The sequence below is a fragment of the Pseudopodoces humilis genome, chromosome 22 (genome assembly GCF_049639895.1).
Source record: "Pseudopodoces humilis isolate 2021_Gansu_Grassland_sample_001 chromosome 22, ASM4963989v1, whole genome shotgun sequence".
NCBI lineage: Eukaryota > Metazoa > Chordata > Aves > Passeriformes > Paridae > Pseudopodoces > Pseudopodoces humilis.
In genome coordinates, this window is record NC_142221.1 from 4,536,230 (window position 1) to 4,558,294 (window position 22,065).

Here is a 22,065-nt window from a genome sequence, read left to right on the forward strand (position 1 = left end):
TTTTTTCACTACAGATTTCTTCCCTCTCTCTGCCAAGATGGCTTTTCCCCAGTACAAGCCATACACCTGGGAGGGGAAATCTACTCCTGTCAGCTTGTCTGGGCACCGGTGTCCCCGTCAGGGGTTTTGGCTGCCCGGCCCCCGGCGTGTGCCCAGCCCGTGCAGTGGCCGTGTGCCGGCAGCCCAGGGCTATAAATAACCTCTGCAGTGGCTGAGCTGCTCCACGGTGCTATTTCAGTCCTGGACAGGGTTCACAATTCCTCTGGAAATAATTGTCATGGGCCAGCTCAGGAGGAGAATGCCCAGACAGTGACCGAGCACATGCCCCCTGCACCAGGGCTGGAATGTGGGGCTGCATGCCAGGGGCCCAGCACAGCAGGAGGGGTCTGTGCACAGCTCGGTGTCCCCCCAAGCAGCTCAGCCAGTGACACCCCCAGGCCTGGGGACATGTGGAGATTCCCCTTCCCCAGGGTCCTACATGGGCCGGAAGCCTGGTGCCCAACTGCTCTAGGGAAAACCCTGATTTCAGCTGTTGCAGGAGAACTTACCCTGAATTTTGTGGTGGACAAAGCCCATGGCAAGGGGAGATATGGGCCCTTGGTGTGCAGAGAAAACAGAAGCTTGGGCTACAGCTGCATTTTATTTCAATCTGGAAGCAGCAAGAAGGCGGCAAGGTGTGTGTGTGTGTGTGTGTGTGCAGAATTACTGTAGGACAGCATACCTGGGTTTGTATCTTCTCACATTGTTAATGATCAGCGAGGGCTTCCCACACACCTGTTACTTCTGCTCCATCTCCAACCCCAATCCTACAAGATGCTCGCTCTGCACCAGACTGGCAGCTCCAAGTGACGGCCCACAGCAGTGGGATTCAGCATCCTGCAGCAGAGCCTGGTCGCGCCCATGGATCCGACACAGCTCCCTGCCCAGAGCTGGATCCGGCATCTCCCTGCTCCGGGCTCCTCCTGCCCAGACCGGGGCTCGCAGGCCTGAGCAGATGGCTGAAGGCTCCGGGGAAGCTCCTCGCCCCGCAGCCCCAGTAACACTTATCTGTCACCCTTGTCACAAGGCTGTGGCAACTCCAGCTGCCCGTGCCCCTCCCCGGCCCCAGGTGGGGAGCCACAAGGAATTCTTGGCACACGCCGCGTCCCTGGGGCTCAGGGTCCTTGTCACAAGTACAGGGACACCAGGACGTAGATGATCCAGGTGATGGAGGCGAACAAACCGAAGAGGAGGCTGAAGAGGACCAGTGACTGAGCCTTTCTGGATGCCACGTGCGCCTGGGCCACGTCCCCACGGGCAAGCGCAGCCCGGGTCTGGCGCAGGGGAGAAGGGGAGGGCTTAGAAGAGACCCGCAGCACCGGGAGGGGTTTCGGGGCTGCCGGGTGACTCCTTCCTTACCTCATGGGAGTAGACGAGGGCCATGACCCCGGTCAGCAGGCAGCAGAAGAGGGTCACCAGCACCGACTCCACCATGTAGTCCTTGGGCAGCTGCTGCCCGCGGCCGGCGGACAAGGGCCCGTGGCCCGGCTGCGCGTTGTACTGAGGCACAGGGGGTGGTTAGAGCTGCCAGAGCGCTGGGAGCGCTCCCCTCCCGGGCTGGGCGACACACGGAGCTCCACAAACCCGGCAGGGGAGATAAGGGGTGACTCCCGCTGCAGAGCGGGGCAGGAACACGTCGGGGTGCGGGATACGTACCGTGGTGTAGGGCAGGGGCCCGGGAGGGAAGCCCGGGGCTGGGAAGGGCCGCGGTCCCGGCCCCGGCTGGTAAATGACGGGCCCTTGCTGGGAGAAGCCGGCTGGGAACGGCGGATAGAGGTGAAAGCTCTTGGGATCCGGGGGCGAGTAGGGCGGAGGGGCCCCCTCGAAGGCTGAGTTGGCGACCACCGACACCGCCACGGCCCTGTCCCCGCGGCCCGCGGGGGGATCGCTGCGGGTGCCGGGGGTGGGCAGCGCCCCGGCCGCCCCGCTGCCATCGCCCTGCTCCGCTCCCCAGGCTGCGGGGCCCTGCGGCCCGCCTGGCGGCTCACCGTCCATCCGCGGAGACGCCTGCGGGGACAGGGAGGTTCTGATGGGACGGAACATTCCCGGCACAGCCACTCAAGTGGTTCGGGGTGGGATGGGCCTGTCCTTGTGCTCCCCTCGGGGCCGCGGCCGTGCCGAGCCCCCAACGCCCGGTCCCCTGCCCGCCCCAGCGCCCCATCCCCGGCCCCACTCACGCCGGTGCCCGCGGGGTCCCAACTGCCGCCGCTCGGGGCCCGGCCCCGCTCCGGCCCCGCCGCCCTCCCCGAGCCCCGCGTGGCCCCGCGCGGGCGGCGGGAGCGCGGCCGGGCCCGGTTAATCATTGACCCGCTGTTTGCCCAGGCCCTGCGGGCGGGGCCGCCCCGGACCGGCCCCCGGCAGCGGGGGGCTCCGGGGAGGCAAACGGCGTCGGGCGGTGGGTCCGGGGTCCATTGCGGCCGATGGAACCGGCGCTGGGAGCAGGGCAGTCAAGGAGCTCCCCAGCAATTTATTCGTATTTAAACACGTGATTTGGTTTTATTTTAGAATATTGTATTTACATGTAGAATGTGGTGTGTGTTCCGGCTCTATTTATACACAAAATGTATATAAAATCCTGTATACCCTAGCTATAGCTATTAATATTTAACGTGTGTGTGTAGATATCTCGATCGCACCCCACGCACAGATGTGTGCGCACACACTGTTTGTACGTGTCTTACCCGTATGTGTATTTATGTGTCCTGGTGTCTCTGGGTTGTACCTTCAGGTGTTTCTTCGCAGTTCCCGTGCACGGCGCTCTGTGTGCACCTGCGTGTGGACTCAGGAACAGGTTAAAACATACACGGGAACACCTGTGAGCAGGCACATGGGCACAGGTGTCAGACACACGGGAAGAGGTGTCAGACACCCACCTGGGAGCAGGCGTGCACTCACACACGCTCATACAAGTGCCTGGGTAAGGCAGCATTGTCTGTAACAAGGCAGAGCCGTCCGGCTGTCCATCTGTCCCTCCACCCATCTCTCCATCTCTCTGTCCGTCCCTCGGTGTGTCCGTCCATCCCTCGGTGTGTCCGTGCATCCATCTGTCCGTCCGTCCCTCTGTCCGTGCCGATGCTCTGGCCCCGGGGCTGACACCGGACGCGCTCAGCGCGCGTGACCACGCCCCCATCAGGCCACGCCCCTTGTCAGGCTCCGCCTCCGGTCACGCCCCCCCGTCCCTCCCGCCATGGCGTCCGCGGGCGGCCCGGACGCGGAGCGGCCGCACCCCAAGCCCTTCCTCATCGGCGTCAGCGGCGGCACCGCCAGCGGCAAGGTGAGCCCGCCGTGCCGGGGGCTGTGCGGGCCGTGCCGGGGCTCACCCCCGCCCCCGGCAGCCCGCGCGGCGCGGGAGCTGCGCGGCGCCCGCGGGGGCATCGCCGATGCCGGCCCGGGCTGCCCCCTGCGCCCCGGCACCGGGGACAGCTCGGGCCGGGGGTGGGGCCGGCCCGGGCGCCGCGGGAAGGGCCGGGGTCCCCCCGGCGCGCCTGAGCCCCCGTCCCGCTCAGTCCACAGTGTGCGAGAAGATCATGGAGCTGCTGGGGCAGAACGAGGTGGAGCAGCGGCAGCGCAAGGTGCTGATCCTCAGCCAGGACAGCTTCTACAAGGTGCTGACGGCCGAGCAGCAGGCCAAGGCGCTGAAGGGACAGTACAACTTCGACCACCCGGGTGAGCCCCTCACTGTCCCGGCCCCAGCAGGGTTCGGTCGGTGCGTGGAGCGCAGCTGGGTCTTAGGGAAAGCTCCGGTAGGAAATGGGAAGTGTTGGAGAACAGAAATGTGCTTTCCCCCACCGAAACATCCATTTGTCCTTCCCGTGTGCCCGGTGATATTGACGGCCCTTCTGGAGGCAGGGAGAGGTGCAGAGCATCCCAGCCTGCTCCGTGCTCCACTTCCCGGCTCTCGAGAGGCTCCTTAGTGAACCACATCATTCTCCAAATCCTTTCCTGTTACTTCTTGTCCACATAAACAGCTGCTCCCCTTGCCTGGGGCAGTGCTGTGGATTGTAGGCGGGACAGGGAGCTGGCCCTTGGCTGAAGTGTGGTGCCTGTTGGGTGGGTAATGGAAACCATGAAAGATGCCTGGGGTTTTCCAATTGGCTCTTGACTAACAGATGAACAGTTGCACAAAATTACACAATTACTAAGTGGGTTGATAAAATTTTACAACGACCAGCTTCACCTTTGAGCTCTTAATTTCATTGTGTAGTTGCTTATAAACAGCAAACTGTCTCTTCCTTATCTCTGAAACCAGACACAGCCATTGTCACTTGGGCAGAGCGTTGTGTTGCCACTGGTAGGAATGAATAAGCTGCAAGTTCCTTTTTTCCTGGTGAAATATTGGGCAGAGGGTTTTTCCTTATCTGAGCAGAACATTTGATACAACAGCATCTCAAAGTCCTTCTCTTTAAACTTTCCTCTTGCAGATGCCTTCGATAACGATTTGATGCATTCAACCCTGAAAAACATTGTTGAGGGCAAAACAGTTGAGGTACCAACGTATGACTTTGTGACACATTCTAGGTAGGCTCTGGCTTTTTCTGAAGTCCTGGGTTGTGTGAGGGTGTCCCCGGCCTGGGGACAGATCACTTGGTGCTGACATGAGGCCTGTTTACCAGTGTGCTCTGGGTGTTCTCTCCTGGCAGGCTGGCAGAAACAACGGTGGTGTATCCTGCTGATGTCGTCCTCTTTGAGGGGATCCTGGTTTTCTACAATCAAGACATTCGGGACATGTTCCACCTCCGTCTCTTTGTGGACACAGACTCTGACGTCCGGCTGTCCCGCAGAGGTAAAGCCCCGCCGTGCCCCTGCTCCTTATCCATCCCCACCGTGAGACAGCCCTCAGGGCTTTTATCTGCCCGTCCCAGTTCTGCGAGATATGAAACGTGGGAGGGACCTGGAGCAGATCCTCACCCAGTACACCACGTTTGTCAAGCCTGCCTTTGAGGAGTTCTGCTTACCGGTATGAAGCTTTTCACTGATTTTGTTTGTGGGGTCTTCTTTTTCTGAGGAGCATGGTTGTCTGGGAATTAGCTGCTCTAAGTGCAGCAGTGGTGGCTTTTGGTATTTGTATTTCACAAATCCCACGCTCTTCCCCTCTGCCTCATGTCTTCAGTCATTTCAAGCTGGTTGTTAAGGAACTGAAATGATCCCTTTCTGCTGGTGAAGCACCATGGAAATGCCTCAAGCACATTTTCTCACTGCTGGCTGCTGGGGCTATTTAAGCATGGGTCCCTCTGAATGAAACACTCCCACTCTCAGTTTATTCTTAAGTCTTGTAGGAAGAAAGAAGAGCTTGGTTTCCAGCAGCCTTTCTCAGAGGGATCACTGGTGAAAACCTTGTGCAGACCATTCTAGCTCTGCTTGCTAGACCATGTAGTGTGAGACCAGTTTAGGTGCTCACATAATCAAATTAATTTGTGAAAAACCCTATGAGAACAAAATCCAGTATGTGGATTAAATAAGTTGGAAAAGGTTAACTCAGGCACCTCTTGCTCTAGATCAAAGGAATTCTGGGATTCAAAAACTATTCCTTAGAAATGCTGAATTTGCCAGCTTTTTTCCAGCTGTGGGGGGAAAGAAAAAGCAGGAGTGCTATGGTAGTAAAGATCAATAAAATGTTATCAGAAGCAGGCAGGAATTTCACATGCACATTGGATACCTTGGCTCTCAGCAGAGATTTAGCAATGGCTTGAAAAATGCTGATTAAAACCAGCTCTTGGCAAACAGACCTTGCCTGAAGTGGGCAATGGTTGAAGGCAGCTCAGATGAGTAAAAGCAAAGGACTCCACACTTGACCTGCTGCTTCTACCTGGTGATTCTCTGCAAAGGGACAATAAGAAGAATCCATGAGCTTAAATCCAGTGCACATTTGCCATTGCCATTTGAACTGTAATTCATTTAGGTTGTTACCATGAGAGAGAGCTTTAATTTACAACCCTGGAACAGCAGGACCTTCTATCTTTGCCCAGCTTTTTTGCCTTTGGTTGCTTCTTACTGGGATGAAGCTGACTTTCCCATTAACAGCCTCCTCCACCACTGTTTCTGTTTTGCAGACAAAGAAGTATGCAGATGTGATCATCCCCCGTGGAGTTGACAACATGGGTAAAAGGGAGTTGGGTTCCCTGAGTTCCCTGGGGAGACACCTTTGGGGCTGGGAAGAGAGCAGGAGGCACACTGCTGCCTTGAGCATCTGCTCCTGAGGAAGGGATTTTTGCCGGAGGGGAGGGAGCTGATCAAAAGGACCAGCTGCTCAGCCTGTGGAGGCCTGGAAAAGTGACCTGTTAGGCCTGACCTCACTGCAGACAGCAGGCAGAGTTTAATTTAAGGGCTTGTTAAAACTTGAGTTGAGCAGGTCTGGATGCTCCACATTTTCTAGATAACTCAGCCAGGAGAGCCTTCATGTCCTGTATTCCCCGTTCCTCTCTGCAGTTGCCATAAACCTGATTGTGCAGCACATTCAGGACATCCTGAACGGAGACATCTGCAAGTGGCAGCGGGGGGCTCTGAACGGGCACAGCCGGACGTACAAGCGGCCGTTCCCGGAGCAGGCGGAGAGCGGCGCTGTCCTGGCGGCTGGGAAGCGCTCCCACCTCGAGTCCAGCAGCCGCCCTCACTAACCCGGCACGGCCCCAGGGTTTGCCTCTGGTCCACGCCAACACCGAAGACAACTTTGGGAAAGGACTTCCACGGAATGGTTGGTGAAGTGCCCCTTAAGTCGTTCTAGCAGCGGAGGGGATCCTGGTGGGAATCTCACAGAGAGGAAGGGGTTGGCCATCCATCCCCCTTCCCTCTAAACCCCTCCCTATTCTCTCTGAGATGTGTGGAGTTGTTACTTGATGAACTGGTTAAAGGCTGTGCTACTTGCCTTTTTTTAATTTTCAAAATGAGATCTAATGCTGATATTCCCCTGAAAATTAAGCACTATCAGTGACTAGCAAGATATCCTGTTTCCCTGATGATGGTCATCTGTAGCAGGAAAATCATCTGCCTCTTGGGTGTTTTTCTCTCTATCCAAGACTAGCTCACATGTTGTTAATTTTAACAAGCTTTACTCTTCTCCACCTTGTTGGCACCTTGAGTTATGGCCATGCTCTGCTGCTGGCCAGCCTCCTTCTAGCCGGTGGGGTCAGAGGGACTGACCTGTAGAGGCACCTCTCCCTTTGAGACAGGGGTGAGACAGAGACTGTCTGCAACAAATGGGAACTTGCAGTTCACCAGGGGACAGGCCCAAGAAGTTTAGTGGTTCTAATTCCTAATTAGTAATTCCTAATTTATTCCTTTCCAAGTTCCTGAATCTTGCTACACAGTATGATTATATTTTGTACCCAGTGTGCTTTACCATAGTTACTCAATGTGTGAGCTCCAACTGGATTGAGTTGCTCATAGAAACAGAAACCTGACCTTGTCAGTATTAGTGTCTTTTGTGCATTTCTCTACTGCTGGTTGCAAATTCTGCTGGGCAGAATCCGTCCACTTCCAGAGATGGCTGGTGAGGTCAGCAAGGGGGGAAACTGGGAAAGGACCCTCCTCCTGCTGGCACAAGCAGCTGCCTGGACATGTTCTACCCTCAGACAGCGTCAGAGCGCTTGCCTTGCACTCCAGCAGCTTCAACTCAAGAATGTCTGGTTTTCTAAAAAGAGTAGACAAGAAGTACAAACAGTGATATCCCAGTTTCTGTAGTTTACCCCAGATAAGTGATACTGCAGCAGTATGAAGTATCTCTCTGGAAAAGGAAAATCTGCAATGAAGTGTTGGTTGGACCTTTGAAAATGTTCCTGTGATACTGTTCTTGAGTCTGGACTTAGGTGTAATTTTGAGAATGAGGGTGGGAGGGAAATGTTACTAAGAGGAACTTTTTCATATTTGCTAATTTTCTAAAAGCAGGGTTTGGCTGTGGTGGTTGTGGGTGTATTACTTTGGCAAATAAATAAATGAACAGTGATCAGAAATGACCGTTTTTTTTAAAGGTAATTCTGGTACTTTCACTATGCCAGCAAAAAGGCACAGAAAGGAACACTGTTGGAGGGGCTCTTATACTCAACAGTTCTTTCTCCCCTTAACTCAGAATTGGTTTTGTCATGCGTGAAAATTTAGAGAAAAAAACACAAAGTTAAGAAATGCAGTCTACACTTTCATCCCTATAGTCTTTTCAGCTCTGGAAAGGGGTGAAGGTTTGGTATCTCAGTGATAGTTCAGTGGTACTTCTGCAGTGCCCAGGAGAAGGCAGAGCATTTCCTGACTGCTGCTGGGTGCTGTTTAGTTCATGGTGACAGACTCAAGAGTATGAGCTACTGCACTGAAGCATTAGCTCTCAGGGCTGATTGCAGTAGGTGCAAAATAGTCACTAAAACCTACTTTCAGTGACTGTGGTGCTGGATCATACCTTCCTCGGGGAGGTGGGGGGAAACCTTGAATAGAATTTGTTAGAGCAGTGAGGAACTGCATAGCCAAGAGCCCCTAGGGTGTGGGAATGCTGCTGTGGCAGCTTTGTGCTGCCCTGCAGGACCTGCTGCTGCAGCCATGTGGAGATACAGAAATGGAATGTGGCCCAGGTACTACAGGCCTGCTCAGACACCTGGACAGAGCCATTACAAATTCCTGCAGTCCTTCACCTTTGTCTTCTTCTTCTTTGTGAATTCTCTGCTGGTGCAGGCCAGGCCAGGGGTTGGGTTTCAGTGTTTTCACCCTGAACCCATGTGCATAAGTTGGAGCAGGTTTCCTTGTTAGCAGGATCAGTCCTACTTTGCCCATTGTTCCTTTTCCATGGGATCTGAGGTGCAATGGCAGTACTGCCACTGCTGGTAACAGGCCCCAGGCTTTACAGCAGTGCCACATGGCCAAAGGATTCTTCTGGCTTTGGCTGAAGTCCTGGCTTGCCTGAAGCCTTCTTTAGCTGTAACAGCAATTTTTAATATCTTTTTATTTTGGTTATCTTCTTACAAATTATGCTTATGGCAGATGATTATAAATAGATAATAGTAACAAGTCATTATTCTATGCAGAACAAACTATTTATAAATGTAGCTTAATGCTCTATTTACATAAATAGAAATGATAGCAGAGCATTGGAAGTTGGGGCAAATAATACATTGTTGAGGAGTAGAGTTGTGGAATGATGCTGTAGGACTGCAGGGCCAGTTACTGATTGTTAAAGATGGGCAAGATTTAGAGAGGGAAAACCTGGGTTTCAGGCATAACAAAGAAAATGGAAAAATATATCTGATGGGTTGGAAAGAGTCCATTTATAGTAAACATATCACGGGATTGCAGACCACAGTGATAGAAAACACATGAAATAGCCCTAAGTGCAACGCAGTGCCAAAAGGAAGAAACCACCATTGTACTCCCAGGAAAGAGAAGAAATTGTTGCAGCTCTTCCCAGCAAAGGAGCTGAGATCCTGTTGACTGCAGTCAGCAACCTGCACACCCTGAGGGGCAGTAACAGGGGCAGAAACTGGGAACTGTGCTCATATAGCTATATTAATGTTGAGACCTTTTCTGTAACAGTGTTCCTTTATTTTCTTCTCCTGTAACCGTTAGATCTGGACTACTACAAAATACCTGAACTGACTGTTAAGATTTCCATGATATTAACAATAAATTCTTGGCTTTGCACAAAAGGTGTTTCCTTTTGCTGTCCCAAGGCTGGAGTGGTCACTGCTTTCGCATCAGGATGTTCCAGGTGTCCTTCCAGCGCAAGGCCTTGAGTTCTGTGAGGGACAGGGCGGGCTGCCCGTAGGTCATGGGGCTGAAGGTGCAGTACACAAAGAACACTGAGGAGAACCAGGCTACAATCAGGGCACTGAACATGCTCTTGAGCAGCACAGATCTGGGATGAGAAAGGGAAAGAGCACTCAAGTTACATCAAGATTGGCCAAACACTTCATCCAAAAGACCTGTGCCTGGCCTGGTTTCCCTAAAGGCAAATTACAGAGTTTGGCCACTGCTGGAAAAAAGACTGCTTTTCCTGCAGCAGCTTACCAGGTGACAGCCCTGGAGAAAGAACTGTGCTAGTCCTCCTGTTCAAGAGAACTATTCTGCTGAAGCCAAATACCTGCAGAGATGATCACTGAGATGCTGCAGTACCACAGGAATCAGGAGAATCTGGAATGTGACAGCAGGCAGGTAGTGGTACAGGAAAAGTGTTTTCTCCATCAGGAAGAAGGGCAGGTAATTCACAGCCCAGCCTCCACCACAGATGCCTCCTGCTGACATCCAGAGCTGCCAGGCATCTGCAAGAGACAGGAGATAGCATCTCAGAGCAGAGCAAGCCACAAACCTCCACCTGGACAAAACACACATACCGCAATCTGACCTTCAGGGATGTCATAAATCTCCCTCCTTCGCCGTAGCAAGTACCACAGGGACAGACACAGATAGACCAGAGCAGCAGCATTAGCTGAAGCCCAGGTGACAACATTCCCAAGGAGGTGGATCTGGGCCTGCAGGATAGATGATGGTCTAAGCCAGAACCAGGAACACGCTGTGGTTCTTTTAAGTAAGTTTAAATATTACCTACACAAACTTGCTAAATTAAGCTCCAGACTGCGCCTGCCTAGTAACCTGGAGCAAAGCTGGTTGATAAACTTTGCTGCTTTAAGACTCTTGTGTAATGGAAGGCATTTAAAGGATGCTATTGGAGATGAACTCATCTTCTAAATGAAATCAATAATGGAAACTATTAAACTGCAATTTACCTTAAAAAAAAAAGCACAAGCAAACATGATTTAATTAGAAGCAACTGCTGTCAAAGCTGTATCTCATGCTAAAATAAATACATCACCCTCATGGAAAACACATTAATACAGGAAAAGTCCTTGGCTGGAAGCTGCAGCCCTGCTCTGACTCCCACTCCTGGAGCTCACATCTAAGCTCTTTACTTTCTCTGCAGCTTCACAACTGCTTCTGCCTCTTGTACTTACCCCTGAGGTAGGGTGGAGCCAGTAGGCAATATTGGTGTCCATTGTGATCCAGTCCAGGGCAGAGGAACTGTACTTATGTTCTGTGTCTTCATTTTTTAATGTGAGTATTTTCCACTAGGGGAAAAAAACAAAAGGTAAGCAGAAGGCTTTCAGAATTGGAACAACAGCTGGGGCAGCAGGCATGGGTGAACAGCTCCAGATATAAGAAGTTAAGTTCCTAAGCTGGGAATGGAGAAATACTTTACATATCTCATATGGATACTGATCAATACAATGGTTTTATTTTGTTATTAAATAATGTACTTTCCTTAATGAATTTCTACAAAGATAGTAAGGGGCATCAACACCACTCACTGCATGTTCCACACATTACAGTTCTGTTTCAGGCAGCTTCTGGGTGCCCAACCAATTTTCCTCCCCCTTTTCTGTTACACAATCACTTGGGTATTCATTACTGGAAAGCCCAGGTCTTTAATGCCCTTATAAGTGCATTCAGAAACATTTTTTTATAGTGAGGAAGCTAAACTATCAGCAAGGATTAAACAGTGCAATCCTCAGGCTCAGAGTCTGTAGAAAGGCTCAGGTTCCTCCTCTGCAGCAGAAGGAAAAATGAAGGGAATAACACTCACTTGCAATTCTGTGAACTTTGCCATGAAGCTGAGGTTTTTACTGATGTCCATCTGTGTGGGAGAGTGGAGTTCCACTTCCCTCTCTTTTTGCTCTTGGCCTGGAAGAAAACAACCAAGCTCAGAAATACCACATAACAGGCAGAAAGCTAGAAAGGGGAGAGAGCACACAGGCTCCTCACCCTCCCAAGTAGCCCTTCCCAATACATCATCCAACTGCAACAGCACTTGAAGGGACTTTGTTAGGATTCTGACACCACGGTAGAGCCAACTGCACACACAGTACCACCTTCCTATCACCATGAAATGAAACCTGCCTCAGGAACATGGCCAAGACATACTTTTGCCATATCTGTGCTCTTCCACATTCCACACCATGCTCTGGTGGTAGCCTTTGGACAGCTTCTCTCCAACCACCTCCAGCTGCCGGTACCCCCACTCAGGCAGAGATGCTCCACTGAGCTAAAAGAGAAAGACAATTGTGAACTTTTAAACTGAAAGTTCTACCAATCTGAACTTCAGAATGGAAGAAGTTCCCAGGCTCTGCCTGAGCACTGGATGACAGCAAGGGACTGCCAGAAAATGTGTGAAAAGTCACCACACAAAACTCTCAATAAATGCTACAGCCATAAAATCAGTGATTTTGGCAAACTTTGTAAAGAAAAAGATCCTTAATTATTCCAGCTGCTCTCACAGACATGTAGATTCAGCATCAGTTTCTAAGCCCCAGTTGTGTAGAGTGGTCACAACCTCTTGAGAAGCAGGACAGCTTTGACACCGAAAGGGATGAAGTACTAGTGTGACTACCTAAAATACATGTTGCTCTTTTGTCACATTGAGCAAGTTTATTGTTTCCTTTAATTTACTTGGTTCTTCATTATAGTGGTGTAGCTATTTTGGAGCAGAGTTTTTGAGATTACAAGAACTGCATGAAGCAAAAGCTACAGGCAAATAAACATAACCCCACTTGCCTTTAGCACTGCAGAGGTGTTCACGTGAACAAACCTCACTTCTGACAGAATTGTCTTCCACACATCAGTGTCAGACTCGCGATTTACAATTTCCTACAACAGAAAGATGACTTTTGATCCATGTTGTCTCAGCTGTTTCTGCTGGAGCATGATCAGCTCCTCCCCTCCCTCTGACAACTCACCACTCTCCAGAGGTTCTGTGCTGGCATGGAGATGTTATAATCAATATAGCAGGAAACTTCTTGGGAGTGGGGGCTAAGAGGAGCAGCAACATCATGCCTAGAAGAAAAATGAAGGAATATCCTCCACCACCATTTCCCAAATACATATAAAAAACAAACCCATATGGAATTGGCTTAGACTGGATTCAGTAATAAAGCAAAAAGTAACTCACTTATAGAGATTGCACTGTTTACTCTAAGAGAGAGCATTCCCCACTATCAAGAGCTGCCAGGAACAGGCTCAGAGGAAGCCAATGCAGATGCCTGCGATGCCAGGCTGAAGAACAAGCACTGATTGTGACAAACAGAGACGCTGTTCACTGGAGTTTCCAATAATGAACAAATTAGATTTGGAAGGGACATAGCAAAAACCCAAGCTCAGAACAAGCCCCTTCCTAATCTGAGTGATATTCAAGTACATGCAGATGCCCTTTGGGAAGCAGTCAGGAGATAACTTCATACTGCAGCCTTTCAGAACAGGCAAGAATCTCTGGCAATGAGCCACAGCACACCGGATTCTCCAGCACATCTTCCTAACTTCCAGAGCACATCCTTCAGGTAGGAGCATGCCATCAAAGTCAATGGAGTTGGATTTGGGTTAAGTCACACAAAATACTAAATATCTGCACCTGTCCAGAGTGGGGGCAATGAAGGAGGGAAGGTGAAGACTCACAGAGGGGACTCTGTATTTAGGAATCTGCAGAACTACCATGAAATGTGAACAAATGTGAAATCCTCTAAAGGCCTTAGTAGGGAAGAACGGAAGCAATAAGCAACCATTACGAAGTTTGTGATTAAGATCAAATTACACTGGCAGATCAATCAGACAATATAAATAAGCATACAGCATCCTTCCTCTGGGCCACAGGGATGGCATATGGAACTAACCACACGGGGCCCCTCCAAGGCTCACTGGATCCACAAGTAACAGGCAGTTTATGGCATATCTGAATACAAGCTCACTAAGTGGTTATTCCGAGAGCCAACCCAGTGGAATGAGCCAGCAGGCTTAGCAGAGCAAAGCACAAGGAAAGGACTTACGTGTTGAGGTAGCGAGTTGTGATGCCATGGACCAGCTGCACAATGTGCCCATGCCTGACGGGCCGTGGTGGGTTACTCACCACCAGCTGCTGCCTGGTGAAGGGACACCCAAGAGGAAATGGTTACATTTGAAATGGTTAAATTATAGGCATCTTTATATAGAACACAACCTTGTCATGACCAAGTTGTTAGGTCAAGAAGCTGCAGGCAGGGACAGACATTTAGGCAAGAAAATGAGAAATTAAACCAATATATAGTTTGTACCAGAATGGAAACAAAGCTCATCAAGGCAAAGATAAGTGAAGGGCAGAATGAGTCAGATGATCAGTAATGGGATACTGACACTCCAGGCATTAGGTCAGTGGTCTGAATCCAGGTCAGGAGTGAATTAAGGTTATTCCCGTCACACAGCTGTTTGGTGGCTTGTGTGAAACACTGAGTGCTTCACTGCATCTGATGGGTGCTGTACTACAGCTGGTGTCCTTTGGCAGAATTATAGGAGAGATCAATGGCTTTTACATCAAATAGAGTAAATCCTCACCTTGCTTCTGGACAGGGCCATGGCAAGGGGGAACACTGCAGTTCGCTGAACTGATGCCTGTGTATCACTGTTCCATAGAAGGACTTCATATCCTCCAATGCTCATAGGAGTCTTTGGAGTTTGAAGAATTTTAAGAATATATTTGAGGTCTGTGGTTCTGTTAAGAGTCCCTACTTGAAAGGCCTGCACCATGGACAACCTTTCCCAACGTGGATATGACTTGTAATGGCATAGAGTCCTTCTGATAGGACTCTTTATACAGTTCCCAGAACAATGTCAGAAACCTACAAAAGCAACTTTTTGATCAGTATGGAATTATGTCACTCAAAGGCTTTTACTGGCAAAACAAGGACAGAGAGTCCTGCTCTGCAGTGACAGTGACAATGGCAAAACACGTCAGCACAAACCAGGCCTCTCAGGTACAGGCACCACTTGGAATCCTTGCCTATGTGTCAGATCTTACAGCTCACTGCATGCTTCTAATACAAAGAACTACTCATTTTTCAAAAGTGTTTTCTACTCTTTTTCTGAGACTCATTCAAGTTTGATAAAACTCTTCAAGACACTCTAACACCATGGCTCACACTTCAAAAAGCAGTGCTTCCCTTTTATGCAAAACACCTGAAGAATCTCCACTGGTCTTGTGAGTCTTTCAAGTTCCCCTTGTGCACAGCACAGCCCATGTTCTGGCAGGAGCAATTCAGACAGGATTTCAGAGTCCTCAGTAATGCTTTTACCATATGAGGATTGTGCAAAGAGCTGCAATCACTTGCTCAGATCACACCAGGCTTCTGCACCCATAAGCAGAGAAGAGTTATGTCCAATCCAAGCCCTGGTTGGGTTTTGGAAGCATATAGGTTGAATTTAAATCTCTTGCATACTCACATTCCAGGATCTTTGACAATCCACCAGTTGTTCACATCCTTGAAGGGATAGCAGGTCACCTGCTGTTGATGGGAACTCCCTCGGCCATTTTCATACCTGCAGAGGAAGATACAAAACCCCAGAGAGGAGGTGTAAAGGTACATCTCTGTGCTCACCATTCCCAGCAGTACAAATCAGCACCATATCACTGATCATTCCTACAGAGCACAGGGACTCTGAAGGACTGATGAAGACATTGCCAGGACCCAAACTGCTACACTTGGACTGGCAGCTAAAGAAGCAGAGCTGACTTCCACCCAGGCAGATTCCTCACCTGATGGGGTAAGTATTGGTGTGAGAGTGGAGCCAGCACTGCATGGGCTTGCCCAGCACATTCCGCAGGGTGATCTGAGAGCCGTAGGCCACCTCTAAGGGCTGACCCTGAGTGATTCGAGCCAGCCCACCCTGAGAGGGGTAAGAACAGGGTAAGTACAAAGAAGAAGAAACAACCCCGAGGCTTTTTAAATCCTAGACAGTCACATGCCACTTCAACACAGCAGTATCTTCACACAGCACCTTCTCATTTGGTTTTATCTACCAAAATCAAGTCTTGCAGCACCATACTCAAGGGATAGTAAATGCACCAAGACCTAAAAAACTAAAAGACTACAGGATCTCAGGAAATGTCCCTAAAGCCATGTTCTAAAAGACATGCTAGTATACCATGTCACCATGTAAGAGTTCATGTAACTTCTGTGGAGTTTCCTGTAGGAAGGGAGAAAGCTTCAGCAGAAGAGTGAACATATTGTTCTTGGCTCACTGGGAAAAGCTTTTCATCTGTTATTAGGATTTCAGTCATTACTGCTTCACCTTAAAGCAATACTACAGCAGCAAAACAGTTAAATGACATAAAAGGGAAAAAATATGCCCCCTCTTCTCTCTAATAAATCAGTTCCAAGATGACATTTCCTTTACCTCTAAGCTGGCTTGGAAAGCACTTGTCATGATCTGGTCATGAGGCCCAGAGCGATACAGTAAAGCCAAATGAACATAGAAGAAGGAGAGGTACAGCCCCATGGGGATGATGATGAGGGCCAGACCCCGAGCTAGAAAATGGCACAGCAAGGAAACCTGGAAGAACAGAGAAAACTCACTCGTTTCATGTTCTAGATATTAAGAATTCCAGAGCACTTAGCTTGTTTTGTTTGTCTTTCCTAAGTTTTCCCCAACACTCTCATTCAGCTGTAACTTTGTGGACAACTGGGTAACTTCCAGCAAGGATTTGAAGTGGAGCTCGCAGGAGTGTGTGAGACAAGGGCACGTTCTGAGTCACACATTATTAAGACATGGATAACAGCAGGAAAGACAGTCACACACACATATTTTTCTTAAACTTAATTCCATCTTCCCCAGCAACTCAGCTTGGAACTGTGCTATGACAGGAGGCTTTCCAGACAAGGAATTTCAGTACAAAAGCCAGCTACAGATTGCATTGTTATCTGTGGGCTTGAAAGGCTGCAATGAAAAGTGACAAATAATACGTTCTGCATGCTGTGCTACATACATTTGACAAGTTCTGGTCTCCTATCATGTGCCAGAAGTGGAGTCCTGCAGTGGCCAAGAGCAGCATATAGGTAAACAGGCCCATATATTTCACTCTGAGAAGAAAGTGCATAAAAAATGAACATGGTTAAAAACTACACAATTACCTAACACAAGATATAAATATGCCAACATTCTCTTGAACAGTAGGCATTAAAGTCCAGGTAAGACATTATTACTTACCCAACTGCACAAGAACAGGCTACTCCAGTCAGCAGGAGCCAAAACCACCAGCTTCCAGAGAAGGCACTTAAAGATAAATGTATTAAATCACTTGTTAGGCTAAGTTTAAAGATAATTTTACTTTACTAAGAATTACTTCATCCTCTGCAAGGATCAGAGAACAAAAAAATTCAGTGCCTGTAGACAGTTACAAAGGAGCTTTAAGTGACCTGTATTCATGAGTGTTTCTGTGCACAGAAAGGAATCCTTCCAGTAAAAAATCTGTGTGGGCAAAAAAAGCGCTCCCAAGGGATTTTATTTCTATTTTAAAATTAAAAAAGACAACCCTGCTAACAGGAAATTCAGTCTTTAACACTGCTCAGGAGAAAAATTCTGGGGCAGCCATATGAGAGGTTGAAGCATTTACAGACAGGTGAAGTGAGTTACAGAATAGTTAAGAGGCATAGAAAAACACAGTCTGTGACAAAAAAAAAAGTCACCATGAGAATATCCAAAAGGGTAAGAGACGATCCAGCTTTACCTGTGCTTTTGCAAATTGTAGAACTTCAGGTAGGACAAAACTGCAAGCAGGATAAAAAAAATCAGTATTGATTCCAGAAGCATGAACCTTGATTGAGTGATCAGAGAGTTCTCTGTTGGAAAAGAGAAACAGACACAAAATTAGAGAAACTTTCCTATAGGCAAGTGCTACCTCAGACAATCACATTGTTATCCAGCAAAAGGACCTGCTCCTTTAGGGATGCACAGTTCCTACTGGATGTAACGGGCAAGTGCTGGGTTTAGAGGTACAAAAACCTTCCAGCAGGAGCAAATTACATGGCCATAACTGTTTCCAAGACAAAGAGGTGGGCAAGCAGTGAAGTCTATCAAGAGTCAGATAAAGCTGCTGTACTTCCTACAAAGGCAAAGCAAATCAGTCTTAGGAAATCCAGAGAGGTGCTTCTCAAAGCAAAGAGTCCAGGCAGCAAGCACAGCAAGCAATGAGCACTGCAACAGATCTGCAGGAAAGGGAGCTGCAATGAGCCAGAATCAGAGCAGCTGGTAGTCAGGAAAGGTTTCTCTTATCAGGCTGCTAAAGAGCTGCTGAGAGGCTCTTTCCCTTTCAGGCAGCTGCCAGCAGTCCCTCAGAGAAAACAAAACCAGCTGAGTTGTACACACCAGACCAGTGTCAAATCACAGTGCTAAGGACACAAGCTGGTTTGCTGCAGTTTGGAGATGAAGAAATTTGATAAGCTCTGACTGCAAGTTGAGTTGTCCTGCTGTTAAAAACCAGTATGTATGCTGTTAAAAACCGGTAACTCATCCTGTAAACCTCTGAGGAAGGGAGTACAGGCCTTCTTGGATACAAGAAATGTTGTTTCCTGTGAGGTTGTTAAGGCTGCCTACTTTGCTTAATATTTAAATGAACTTTTATCAAGCCCAGAAGGGTCCCCTGATGCAGAGCTGTAAGGATAAAGGCATCCAGGGAGGCCCAGCACAGACACAGGGCTGATGTGGTGTTTTCTGGGGAGATGCTACTCCACCCTAAACATTCCTAAGGGGGAAAAAGGGACTCTTCTCTCCATGTATGAAGAATGGGCTCAGTTGAACAATCCTACCTAAGAGAATCAGAAGAGCAGCTCCAAGTGCAGCACAGTGGGACAAGTGCAGTTCAACCAAAATCTGGTAGGCTAAAGGCACACAGAGAGCACCAGCCAGGGCTGGCAGGAGTCTCAGGGACCACACAGGAACATTCATGCTGTATTCTGAAACAGAAAAGAGGAAACAGTGATCCACCAGTTTGGAGACTTAACTGCAGAGAGGGCAGACCAATACACAATTTCTTAATTGCTAGAATACTCCTACTTGCACTAATTTGTCCATCTTGTATTGCTTAAACTGTTTAGCTGATTTAGAAAGCCTGTGCTATGAATTCATAGTGCTTTTAACTTGTGCTAGAGACCTGGAGAAGACTTATTTCAAAAGAGAAGTGAAGGTGTTGGTTAAAGTGTTATTTCCACTAGACAGGCAAAAGGAATCTGTCACTTGCTGAAATTCTGCTTATTTTCTCTAAGGAATAACACAAAAAACAGCTCTTACCAGCTCCAATCCTGTTCCATAGGAAGTTTCCATCAAATCCTCCTAAGTAACCTACAACATAAACAAGAGACTTTCCAGTCTCAAAGCATGTATAAAACCTGGTGCTAAATTTGGAACCATTTCCCAAACACACAGATTTTCCTTGCATGAAGGCCCTCCTTCCCAAAAGGGTCCTCTTTGATACTGTTCTGTCTGCAGCAATGCTTGAGAATGTGCAGAGGCACAAAGAATATAAATTGGGAACGGGGGATTCTCAGTGACAAAGTCAGATGTATATTTAATCCCTCCCTCCCGTACAGACACTTTCATGTTGTGGTATCTCAACTACATGAAGGAACTGAGTCTTGCTGCCTATTTCTTGTCACTACCAGTTCTCATCTTACCTTTCTGTTTATCCAAAGGATTGAATAACAGTGAAGTGATGGATACATGGCTTTATCATCCCCCCACTACTCACGCAACAGCCCCTTAACAATCCTAAATAAAAGAAAACTCAATTCTCTCTACATCAGAGTCTCTCATCTGCCTTGTGCTTTCCCCCCCACAAGTGGATCTGATGATTCCTTTCTAACCAGCACCTCTCTCTTCCACAGCAAAATGCAACAGGCACTTCCCAATTCCAGGAGACCCTACCTCCCAAAGCCAGCAGCATGTGGCCAAAGGGTGGGCCACTGTCATCCACGAAGAAGATCCTCTTCATGTAGAGTGAAACAAATTGGCCATAATAAACTTCATCAAAACTGAAACACAAGAGACAGAAATATGACAAATCTAACGGCAATTATCCTGCAGGGATACTCAGAAAGCAAGCACTGATTTATTGGCAGAAAGCTAAGAATGCAGTGAAGCACTGAGACTTTGTCCCTTCTCCTCAGGGAAGGACTATCACTGTATTGGGATTGTTCAGCCTGGCAAAGAAAAGGCTCACAGGGGTGGCCTAATTGTGGCCTCCTGGTACCTGTAGAGAGCCCACAGGAAAGATGGGATGACACTATTAGAGCCTGGAGTGACAGGACAAGGAGGAATGGCTTCACACTGACAGAGTGGGTTGAGATGAAGTTTTAGGAAAAAATTCCTCCCTGTGAGGGTGGTGAGGCCCTGGCACAGGGTGCCCAGAGAAGCTGTGGCTGCCCCTGGAAGTGCCCAAAGCCAGGCTGAACAGGGCTGGAGCACCTGGGATAGTGGAAGGTGTCCCTGCCCACAGAAGAGGGCAGAATAAGATGGGATTTAAGATCCCTTCCAATACAAACCAGTCTGGGATTTTGTGATTCTGTGATTTACAGAGGCTGACATCAGTCAAGCTGTGCTCTTCTGCTCCTGCATTCTCACTCACAAATGCTTGAAAAACAAGTCTGCATCCTTCAGGTAGAAAAGAAGCTCATTACTCACACCACAGCCCGTGGATAGCAAAGTCCCCAGAGACGACTTATTAATCCCATCATGGTTAGTGCCACAAGGTTCACATTGATCTTTGCAGTGACCACAACTGGCTCCTTCAGAAATCCCAACATCCTGTCAAAAGTTTGCCTGAACCTTCGAGAGCAGAAGAGAACAGCAGTCACCCTTTGGTTCACAGAGCTGAACATGTCACAGAAAGCATAAGGACTAATTTCTGCAACAAGCAGCTCATGGTAATTAATTTCCCAAAATTATCTTGCTTTTCATGTTTCTGTTTTTCTGTTCTACAGGACTTATTGTAAAAACAAAGTTACTGAACTGACACACTTTTCATCTGCCCTGCTTCTGCCTGCAGTAGTAAGCTAGGAACCTTGTTTATTTTTACACTGGTTCTGCAGAAACACAGCAGCTTAATTCTCCAGCCTGTTTGCTTTTGTGCAAAGCAAACCTCACAGCCCAAATTCTGATGCTACTGATGCACAAACCATGGGCTCAGGCACCAGATGACCTCACTAACTGAGCTATTTGGAACTCAGGTTTTTAAAAAAAAAACTCAAACAAGTTACTTCCTTACAATCGGAGGTATTTCTTTGGGAGTGAAGAAGGGAGGGACAAATCCCCCAAACACCTTCTGCACTAGAAAGCTGGTTACTGGAGCACATGTATAGGTACTGTTCAAGCAGAAGTGCCAAAACCTAGGTCAGAAAATAGCAGAGCATCAGTGCCGTGCCTCCTCACCTCAAGAGAACGGAAAGTTACCAGAGCAAATCCATCTGCGTGGCTTTGATCAGGGGAGAACAAAGCGAGATGTGAGCACATCACCATCCAGAGCGGTGCCACTGGCCTGGTTTCTCTCTGCGTACATAACACCAGATCTGTGAGGAGCAGAGGCTTTCAGGTGCCCCTGGCAGATATGTGCTCCCACCTGAGCTCCATCACCCCTCGCGGTACAGCTGGGCCCAGGGTAACACCACCTCGGGCACCTCCTCAGGGCACCCTCAAACCTCTGCCGGACTCTGCACCCTTTATGAGGAGGGAGCAGGGCCACCCTGCCTTGCTCCCCCCATTTAAGCTCTCGGGGGGCAGTAGGACCACTCTCCCCGCACGTCGCCCTCAGAGGGTCACTAAGACCCACCCTGTACCCAGCCCCCTTTGAGTGTTTTTGGGGAGCACAGAAGCATCAACCACAGCCCGCCCGAAGCCTCGCGGCCCCTCCCTCCCCAATAGCTGTACGGGGTTGACGGCGGCCCGTGACCAGCGGCACCGCGGAGCCGGGACCGGGACAAGCATCGGGACCGGGAACACGACCGGGACCAGCACTAGGAGTGGAATAAGGATCGGGACCAGGACCACGACTAGGACTTGGATCGAGAGCAAGCCGGGGATCGTGACCAGGATCAGTACAAAGGCCGGGACCGGGACCGAGCACCGGGACCCCCCCGCCCCACACGGGCCCCGCGCGCCGGAGGGGGGCGTGGCAGCTCCGCGCGCCGCGCTCCACCCGCCCCCTACCTGGCGACGCCGGATGTGACGTCAGACGCAGGCTACGACACGGGAGCGGAACCAGGAAACACGGGTTTG

At 49.3% G+C, this 22,065-nt stretch overlaps 3 protein-coding genes across 6 annotated transcripts; 1 reads left to right on the forward strand and 2 right to left on the reverse strand.

The window, feature by feature from the left end:
- Nucleotides 1-621: 621 nt before the first annotated feature.
- Nucleotides 622-3,021, reverse strand: PRRT1B (proline rich transmembrane protein 1B). Of its 2 annotated transcripts, XM_088065693.1 has the most exons (5): nucleotides 2,913-3,021; nucleotides 2,721-2,808; nucleotides 1,696-2,046; nucleotides 1,399-1,539; nucleotides 622-1,233 (listed from the first exon to the last, which is right to left on the reverse strand). In XM_088065693.1, exons 3-5 carry the CDS (start codon nucleotides 2,032-2,034, stop codon nucleotides 1,060-1,062), a joined length of 654 nt encoding a protein of 217 aa, XP_087921819.1. In that variant the 5' UTR covers nucleotides 2,035-2,046; nucleotides 2,721-2,808; nucleotides 2,913-3,021; the 3' UTR covers nucleotides 622-1,059. The 2 variants fall into 2 exon arrangements, with proteins under 2 accessions (XP_087921819.1, XP_014111703.2); XM_014256228.2 differs by lacking the exons at nucleotides 2,721-2,808; nucleotides 2,913-3,021 and adding an exon at nucleotides 2,217-2,238 and having other exon boundaries at nucleotides 622-1,313.
- Nucleotides 3,022-3,107: 86 nt separating this feature from the next.
- Nucleotides 3,108-7,985, forward strand: UCK1 (uridine-cytidine kinase 1). The gene is made up of 7 exons (XM_005527290.3): nucleotides 3,108-3,313; nucleotides 3,546-3,705; nucleotides 4,461-4,557; nucleotides 4,680-4,822; nucleotides 4,902-4,996; nucleotides 6,090-6,138; nucleotides 6,466-7,985. Exons 1-7 carry the CDS (start codon nucleotides 3,227-3,229, stop codon nucleotides 6,651-6,653), a joined length of 819 nt encoding a protein of 272 aa, XP_005527347.1. The 5' UTR covers nucleotides 3,108-3,226; the 3' UTR covers nucleotides 6,654-7,985.
- A 952-nt stretch (nucleotides 7,986-8,937) lies between these two features.
- Nucleotides 8,938-22,016, reverse strand: POMT1 (protein O-mannosyltransferase 1). Of its 3 annotated transcripts, none has more exons than XM_088065692.1 (21): nucleotides 21,997-22,016; nucleotides 21,223-21,339; nucleotides 20,476-20,619; nucleotides 19,720-19,826; nucleotides 19,087-19,137; nucleotides 18,606-18,752; nucleotides 17,528-17,639; nucleotides 17,008-17,073; nucleotides 16,787-16,880; nucleotides 16,198-16,353; nucleotides 15,557-15,687; nucleotides 15,244-15,339; nucleotides 13,818-13,910; nucleotides 12,738-12,834; nucleotides 12,556-12,648; nucleotides 11,926-12,046; nucleotides 11,588-11,685; nucleotides 10,959-11,072; nucleotides 10,352-10,478; nucleotides 10,091-10,268; nucleotides 8,938-9,865 (listed from the first exon to the last, which is right to left on the reverse strand). In XM_088065692.1, exons 3-21 carry the CDS (start codon nucleotides 20,595-20,597, stop codon nucleotides 9,691-9,693), a joined length of 2,178 nt encoding a protein of 725 aa, XP_087921818.1. In that variant the 5' UTR covers nucleotides 20,598-20,619; nucleotides 21,223-21,339; nucleotides 21,997-22,016; the 3' UTR covers nucleotides 8,938-9,690. The 3 variants fall into 3 exon arrangements, with proteins under 3 accessions (XP_087921818.1, XP_005527346.2, XP_087921817.1); XM_005527289.3 differs by lacking the exon at nucleotides 21,997-22,016 and adding an exon at nucleotides 21,718-21,962; XM_088065691.1 differs by lacking the exon at nucleotides 21,997-22,016 and adding an exon at nucleotides 21,835-21,957.
- Between the last annotated feature and the right edge of the window lie 49 nt (nucleotides 22,017-22,065).

Coding starts and splice junctions, on each gene's coding strand:
- PRRT1B (XM_088065693.1), bottom strand. CDS start 2,034: ATGGACGGTGAGCCGCCAGGCGGGCCGCAGGGCCCCGCAGCCTGGGGA. Junction 1,540..1,695: donor GGCCCCTGCCCTACACCACG/GTACGTATCCCG, acceptor CCTGTGCCTCAG/TACAACGCGCAGCCGGGCCA. Junction 1,234..1,398: donor CCCTCGTCTACTCCCATGAG/GTAAGGAAGGAG, acceptor GGTCCTCTTCAG/CCTCCTCTTCGGTTTGTTCG.
- UCK1 (XM_005527290.3), top strand. CDS start 3,227: ATGGCGTCCGCGGGCGGCCCGGACGCGGAGCGGCCGCACCCCAAGCCC. Junction 3,706..4,460: donor GTACAACTTCGACCACCCGG/GTGAGCCCCTCA, acceptor TTCCTCTTGCAG/ATGCCTTCGATAACGATTTG. Junction 4,823..4,901: donor CGTCCGGCTGTCCCGCAGAG/GTAAAGCCCCGC, acceptor TGCCCGTCCCAG/TTCTGCGAGATATGAAACGT.
- POMT1 (XM_088065692.1), bottom strand. CDS start 20,597: ATGTTGGGATTTCTGAAGGAGCCAGTTGTGGTCACTGCAAAGATCAAT. Junction 16,354..16,786: donor GAGACCAGAACTTGTCAAAT/GTATGTAGCACA, acceptor CTGTTCTTCCAG/GTTTCCTTGCTGTGCCATTT. Junction 12,047..12,555: donor ACACCTCTGCAGTGCTAAAG/GCAAGTGGGGTT, acceptor TTTCTCTTTTAG/CTCAGTGGAGCATCTCTGCC.